Source organism: Terrapene carolina, unplaced genomic scaffold, assembly GCF_002925995.2.
Source record: "Terrapene carolina triunguis isolate 2854851 unplaced genomic scaffold, T_m_triunguis-2.0 Scaffold442, whole genome shotgun sequence".
Classification (NCBI taxonomy): domain Eukaryota; kingdom Metazoa; phylum Chordata; order Testudines; family Emydidae; genus Terrapene; species Terrapene triunguis.
In genome coordinates this window covers 5,284-12,498 of record NW_020664793.1, presented here as the reverse complement: position 1 = coordinate 12,498, position 7,215 = coordinate 5,284, and the positions used below count along the sequence as shown (strand labels likewise).

General features: G+C 49.2%; 1 protein-coding gene across 1 annotated transcript in view; it reads left to right on the top strand.

Annotated features, from left to right (window-relative positions):
• Positions 1-629: 629 nt before the first annotated feature.
• LOC112114917 (olfactory receptor 1052-like) overlaps positions 630-7,215 on the top strand; it is a gene marked incomplete at its 3' end in the record, with an annotated part of 8,682 nt that continues 2,096 nt past the window's right edge. The window contains exon 1 of the mRNA XM_026658416.1: positions 630-1,535. Coding sequence (XP_026514201.1) covers positions 630-1,535 — 906 coding nt within the window. The remainder of the gene's footprint in view (positions 1,536-7,215) is intronic.

Here is a 7,215-nt window from a genome sequence, read left to right as displayed (position 1 = left end):
CAGCACAAATGGTGTTTATTTAATTTAATCAGAGACTTTATTCTAAATTCGTGATTTGAATTGACTTGTAAAATAGCATGGTTCCTAATGAACGGTTTAATTATGGAAGGATGCTAGAGCTCTAATATAAGGCTGATTTTCTACCACTCCATGCACTTCCGTACTGTAGGTCGGATTGTTGCAGCAATATCTGGCTATTTATTTCCGTATCAATTAAGTTATATTTACAATTGCCAGACTTGCAATAGGTATTTCAAAAGTACTGACTTGGAGATATATCTGCAATTGTCGATGGGTTCCAAGCTAGCCAACTTTTGAAATGCTGAAATGCACAGCAAATTCTTTTAAATATTTTTTCTTCCCATTTGCCTTTGTTTTATTTTATTTTATTTTATTTTAAGGAAGAAAAAACATGGGAATTCCCCAGTGACATGAATCTTTATTAAGAGAAATTAACGTCACACAGTAGGCATGATATAACTTGGCTTGTCTATCTTGACTTGCTTCTGTGTGTCTAGATGGCGGCACCCACCTTCCACCCCAACTTGGCTCCTCTTCAATAATAAGTATCATCTTTGATTTATTATTTATGTATCCCCCAGCAGCATAGACCATATCTGGAAAAAATAATGCAGGGAAATCACACTGGGGTGACTGAGTTCATCCTCCTAGGGTTCACAGGCAGTCCACAGCTACAAACCATCCTCTTTGTGGTGTTTTTGGTTATCTACATTGTCACCCTAGTGGGGAATCTTGGGATGATCGCATTAATCACAGTTGAGTCCCGGCTACACACCCCCATGTACTTTTTCCTTCTCAACTTGTCCTTTATAGATACTGTTTACTCCTCTGTTATTGCCCCCCGGGCTTTGGTGAACTTCTTAGCAGAGTGTAAAGCCGTTTCCTTTGCTGGGTGCGTCATGCAATTTTTCTTTCTCTCTCTCTGTGCAAATGTTGAGGCTTTGCTTCTGGCCGTGATGGCATATGATCGATTCATAGCTATATGCAAACCGCTGCTGTATACGATTATCATGTCTAGGAAAGTCTGTGTCCAGCTGGTAGCTGCATCATACTTCTACGCCTGTGTCAATGCCGTTGTGCATACAGGCTCTTTGTTCAGCCTGTCCTTCTGTGGTCCCAACATCATCGATCACTTCTTTTGTGACATCCCCCCACTCCAGAAGCTCTCCTGCTCCAGCACTCACATGGATAGCAGAGTGCATTTTGTCTTTGCTGCTGTAACTGCATTGAGTACTGTCCTGATCATCCTCATCTCCTACATTTATATTATCCTCAACATCTTGAGGATCCGGTCTACCGAAGGCAGGCGCAAAGCCTTCTCCACCTGCGCCTCCCACTTGACGGCTGTCAGCATATTGTATGGGACTCTGTTCTTTATGTATTTACGGCCCACATCCGGCAGCTCATCAGATCAGGACAAAGTGGTGTCCGTGTTCTACACCCTTGTGATCCCTATGCTGAACCCCCTGATCTACAGCCTGAGGAACAAGGAGGTGAAACACGCCCTGAGAAAAGTGATATACCGGACAATGAATGATTCTTTAGTGGTTGGATGATGATCATAGAATCATAGGACGGGCAGTGACCTCGAGAGGCCATCTAGTCCAGTTCCCTGCAGTCAAGGCAGGACTAATTATTATTATTAACATTAAATCCTATTAACATGTTGATTTAATGTTCAATAAAGCTGGGGCAGGATCAAGTTACTACTGCCATTGATGAAGTTTGTACCATTCCCTGTTTCTTTCCCGTGTAATCGACTGGCGAGTGTGTGCTGTCACTTACATGTCCCTTTCTGCAAAAGGATCTGAGTTGTTACAGCCCCCAGCCATGGAGCTTTACCTCAAGCTGTCGAAGCTCATCAGTTCTCCAGTTCAGTCCCTTGGGAGTCACGCCAGGAGCCGTCACACATGGCAACAAGCCAACTAGAGGGTGGTATGCTCTGTTGTGCACTCAGCCAGGGGGTGAGCACATCAAGTTGCTGTACGTGTTATGTGTAGGCAGCAGCAGGACGGTTCCAGGCATTGGGCTACTCTGTGGGCCTCATTTTCCTCTCACTTCCACCAGTGGAAATCAGGTTTTGCCTTTTTTCTGATTTTTTGTTTTGTTTACCAAAATCAATGGGGTTCTGCCCAACGAGGCCTTGGTAATTCCCTGCAAGGTTTGGAATTGATTGTCTGTGGGGCCAACCAATCACACCGTACAAACTAAAGCGTAGGGGATCTCTTAAGGAGCCAGCAGGATTGTCCTGATGAAGGCGGGTGGGGAGAAGGGCCTGGATGCAGCCTCGGTCCCTGACCCAGAATGCCCTGCCTTCCTAGAGCACCTCCCTTCTGAGGAGCTCAAAGCACTTCACAGGCCTGAGGAATTTACCCTCCTGTCTGCCCTGGGAACAACAGGAGACAAAGGAGAATATGTTTCATGACAGTCAGGTCCTGCTGTCTTCGTCCCCTCCTGCTTCCATTCCTCTGTTCCAGACCTCCCCACACAGACCTACCCTACCCTTGCAGCCTTCATGTTGCCCTATAGTCCGCCCACATCCCCCCTCACCCAGGCTGTGGTTTACCAGTTACGCTTTGGCTGGGCTGAGGGAGAGGGAGGGGAGAGGCAGCAAGGTCAGCGAGGAGGCAGCCGCAGGAGTGTAGGGGAGAGATGACCAAGTCAAGGAGCAGGGTTGAGTGGTGGTGGGGAGGGGCAGTGATGGAGAACATAAAGAGCTCCCCAGGGTCCAGTGGATGCAGACCCCTGGGCAGGGCTGTGCCTGTGCTGGGAGCCATGGCTGCAGGGTGGGGAAGGGTCCATGCCCAGTTCCACAGCAGGCAGGGCCCCAGGTGGTGGCAGGCGGAGGAAACAAGAGGGTTATTTATAAGGTTAAAGCAGGCAAACATACACACACACCGAGTTACAGTCTTAGGCTCCAAACATTAAACTTGCTAAACTACCCTGCTGCTCTGGTCACGTCTTTCACTTCTTTACATCCCTGCACTGGCCTCCCTGTACCTCATCCAGTAAAGTCAGATAGACCATGGCTGGTGGGGGCATCACAGCAACTGAAGTGATGCTGCTGCCCATTCAAGCCCCTCCCCCCTTCTCCCCCCCCCTCCCCCCAGTGTGGTGTAACTGTGCCTTTGTGGGTCACAACTGAGGATACCAAATTCACGTCACATTCCTCAGAACCAGGGCAAATACACCCCGAAGTGCTGGTGTTTTTTCTCCCATAGGATATACCAAGCCACCACAAAACTAAACTTCTGTCTGACCGCACTGGCTAACAACAAGTCATGAAAGCAGTTTCCTGAGGCATTCCAGTCTTTGTATCACCCCCCAAAACACTGGATTTAAAGATGAGTGAGCCTTTAAAACCTGTCTCCTCAAATAACAGGTTCTTCTGATCCCAAAGGACCAGCCACACACCTAGGTCAATATACAACCCAGATCTTACACAAAAATCATGGTGTTTCCAATCCTCTGGTATCTAAAATCAAAGGTTTATTTACAGAAAGAAAGAAAGAAAGACGAGAGTTAAAACTGATTAAAGGAATCAAATACATATAATAATTGCAAGTTCTTAGTTCAGGCTTGTAGAAGTGATGGAATAAACTGCTGGCTTAAGTCAAGTCTTGGTTGCCTCCATATCAGTCCTTGGTCCCTGTGTTAGAATGCTCCCATTAGTAAAAATCCATAGTCCAAAGGTTTGAGCAGGAAAGAGGCAAAATGGAAGATGTTTCCTAGGTCTTTTATAGCTTCTGCCAAGTGAAGGGAAACCCATTATTCTCACTGTGGAAAATTACAGATAACAAGATGGTGTTTGGAGTCACATGGGCAAGTCACATCTCCATGCCTGGTTCGCTTAGTCATAGCAGAAGCCATTACCCACACTCTAGTTTGAACGTTCACAGGAAAGTCCATTAAGTGCAGATCGGTGTCGTTCCTGGTCCATTATCAGCGGTTGCATTTCTGAATATTGCAAAAGGTCCTTTTTCTAGATTAAAAACGTACTGCACTGGGTTATGTAGATTTATCACAAGGGGACAAATTCTGCGCTCCTTTCTCAGTTTGTACGCTGTCCTTATTCAGGGAAACACTTGATTATTATTATTATTATTATTAGTTTAAAATCATGACTGGATGTTTTTCTAAAAGCTATGATCTAATTCAAACAGGAATTATTTCAGGGAAGTTATATGGCCTGTGCCGGGGATGGCCAAACCGTGGCTCGTGAGCTGCATGCGGCTCTTTTACAGTTAAAGGGCAGCTTTCGGAGCCCCCATTGCCCACCCCATTCTATGCCTACCAGACTGTTTGGGGGAGCTCGGGGCTTCTGCCACAAGGTGGCGGGGCTAAGGGCTTCTGCTTAATGGGGAGGGGGGTCTCAGGGCTTCAGCCCAGAGGGAGGTGCCTGCTGGGGCTTGGGGCTTCAGTGGGAGTGGGGCTGCAGCCCCGAGCCCTGGCAGGTGCACCCCGTGGGGATGAAGCCCTGAGACCCCCTGTCCCCGGATGGCAGAAGCCCTGTAGTCCCACCACCCCGCCGCAGGGCTGAAACCCCGAGCCCTGGCAGGCACGCTCCGGCTCTCGAACTTCTGAAGATTGTTGTATGTGGCTCAGAGGGGCAGTAAATTTGCCCATCCCTGGCCTGTGCTATACAAGTCAGACTAGATGATCACAGTGGACCCTTCTGGCATTAGAATCTCTTAATTAAATCAATCTGGTAAAATAGGAGAAAGAATTTCAGGATTTACCCCACGGATCTTGATTAGAATTAGTCCCCTGGAATGAAGAATCGTGTCTACCTTCCATTCCCCATTAGAATCAAGAGAGTGATGAGGTGTCTGCTGCCAGTTAGGTTTCTGAAACTGAAATTAACGTGCTTGGAAAGCAGCCCCATGGAGACCTGGTTAACATTCTAGTCAATTGCACAAAGGAAGAAACAAACCATCAAAATGATCCTCCTCACGAATGAGACTGAGACCTTTATTGACAATAAAAGTGCCCCAGCTAGGGGCAGCAACCCCAAAGAGGCTCATAGGGTACACCACAGAGATACCAGCCTGCTCTGCAGAACATATTGTAGGGGATAATCCAGCATCCCCGCACCAATAATCCAGGTGGGTAGGAGGGAGAGCTGGATATGACCAGGTCCAGGTGCCACGTTGAAGGGCTCATTGTAAATACCCACACACACACACAGATCTTTTAGAGTAACTGGATCTAATAGATTGTTTCCATTTCTTATCTTTGAGACTTACACCTCTACCCCGATATAACGCTGTCCTCGGGAGCCAAAAAATCTTACCGCGTTATAGGTGAAACTGCGTTATATCGAACTTGCTTTGATCCACCGGAGTGTGCAGTCCCGACCCCCCGGAGCACTGCTTTACCGCGTTATATCCGAATTCGTGTTATATCGGGTCGCGTTATATCGGGGTAGAGGTGTACTTTAAAATCATTTATACTCTGAAATGTGACTCTGTAAAAGGGCACTGTAGGCTTCAGAACTGGTTTTTTCAGGGACTCCAGTGCAAATTTAAGAACTTCAGAATGGCCAGTCTGGGTCAGACCAATGCTCCATCTAGCTCAGTATCCTGTCTTCCGACAGTGATCACTGTCAGAGGCTTCAAAGGGAATGGATAGAATAAGGCCTTGTCTACACGGCCACTTTACAGTGCTGAAACTTTCTCGCTCAGGGGTGTGAAAAAACACCCCTCTGAGCGATGGCAAGTTTCAGTGCTCTAAAGTGGCCGTGTAGATAGTGCACCAGCTGGGAGCTATGCACCTTGTGAGGGTAGGTCTTTTACAGTGCTGGGAGAACTCTCTTCCAGCACTGCTGCCACGACTACACAGACTGCATTTGTGATGTGGGTTGTACCTGTATAACTGGTCTGGTTTCAGACCAATATAGTTAAAGATATACACAACCTGCGCAGACAAGCTCTTAGATTCAGTTTAGTAGGCAGCAACCCAGGACAGTGTGCTCTCCATTATCAGGTGATCACAAGTTAAACAACTCAACTCCCCTGTTTCCTCTTGCAAGTGGAACAGTTCTCTGATAGGTACACTTGTCACTACTGAGCCATTTCATTTTATAGGGGTTCATACCAGTTGCCCTTAGGTGTTAGCCAATGCTGGAAAAGAAGCACGGACTTCAGATGCTGATGGTGGTGGTGGGACATCCTACCGTCTAGACTTGAAGTCTAAACAGACTCCCCTGTTGCCCTCCTTCCCCCCACTCCAAACAGCATCACAATTGTTCTGGAGTTGCCACTCCCTCCACGGTCCTTTTCCTTTCCAGGACACGGACCGAGTGGCTACCTGTTTTACCAGTTGGCTACCAGGCTGACTATTCTGGTCGCTGCCGGCTCCCATCCCTGGGGCCCCTGGGTCCTGCCCTCCCCATACGTATGGCTTTGGACACTACAGCCTCATGCTGCCCCTGAGACCCCAGCATCAGTGTAGGGCAGCCTCCCCCTGCCACCACCTGGGGCCCTGCCTGCTCTGGGGTGGGTCACAGACCCCTCCCCTGAGACTGCAGCCGGGCCTCCCAGCACAGGTGCAGTCCTGCCCAGGGGTCTGCATCCACTGGACACTGGGGAGCCCTTTATAACTCCCCCAGGGCTGGTCCCTGATTGGCCGCTCTAGCCTCCTCTATGCAAATGAGCCCCCATCCCTTGAGGCTAACGAGGGCCTAGGTGCCCTGAGGGGGGCGGAGCTCGGCATGAGGTGACAGTTAAACCGACACAACGACACAACGACACAACGGGGAACGGGGGGACAAAGGGGCAGGGAGTTCAGGGGAGGGGTAAAGAACAGGAGGGGGGATTTAGGCGAGGGCCAGGGAGGGGGAGGGCTCAGTTTACATGGGTAGGGAAGGGGGAATTCCAGAGGGTGGAGAGACGCAGATTTGAGAGAAGGTTGTGGGGAAGGGAAGGGGCAGGGGGCAGGAGTCAGGGAGTCGAGGGGAAGGGCCCTGTGGGATGGGGGAGATTGGGAGGGATCAGAGGGGAGAAGAGAGTTCAGAAGGCAGCAGATGTGGGGGAGCCAAGAGGAGGCTGGGAAGGAGAGGGGGAAATGTACAGGGGGAAGGAGCAGCTCAGGGTCCGTGAGGGAATTTAGTGAAGGGGTTTTCATGGGGGGGGGGGCACTTCTCAGGCCTTTCCCAGGCCCCTGGCCCTGGCAGCTGCCACTCCCCCATCAGCC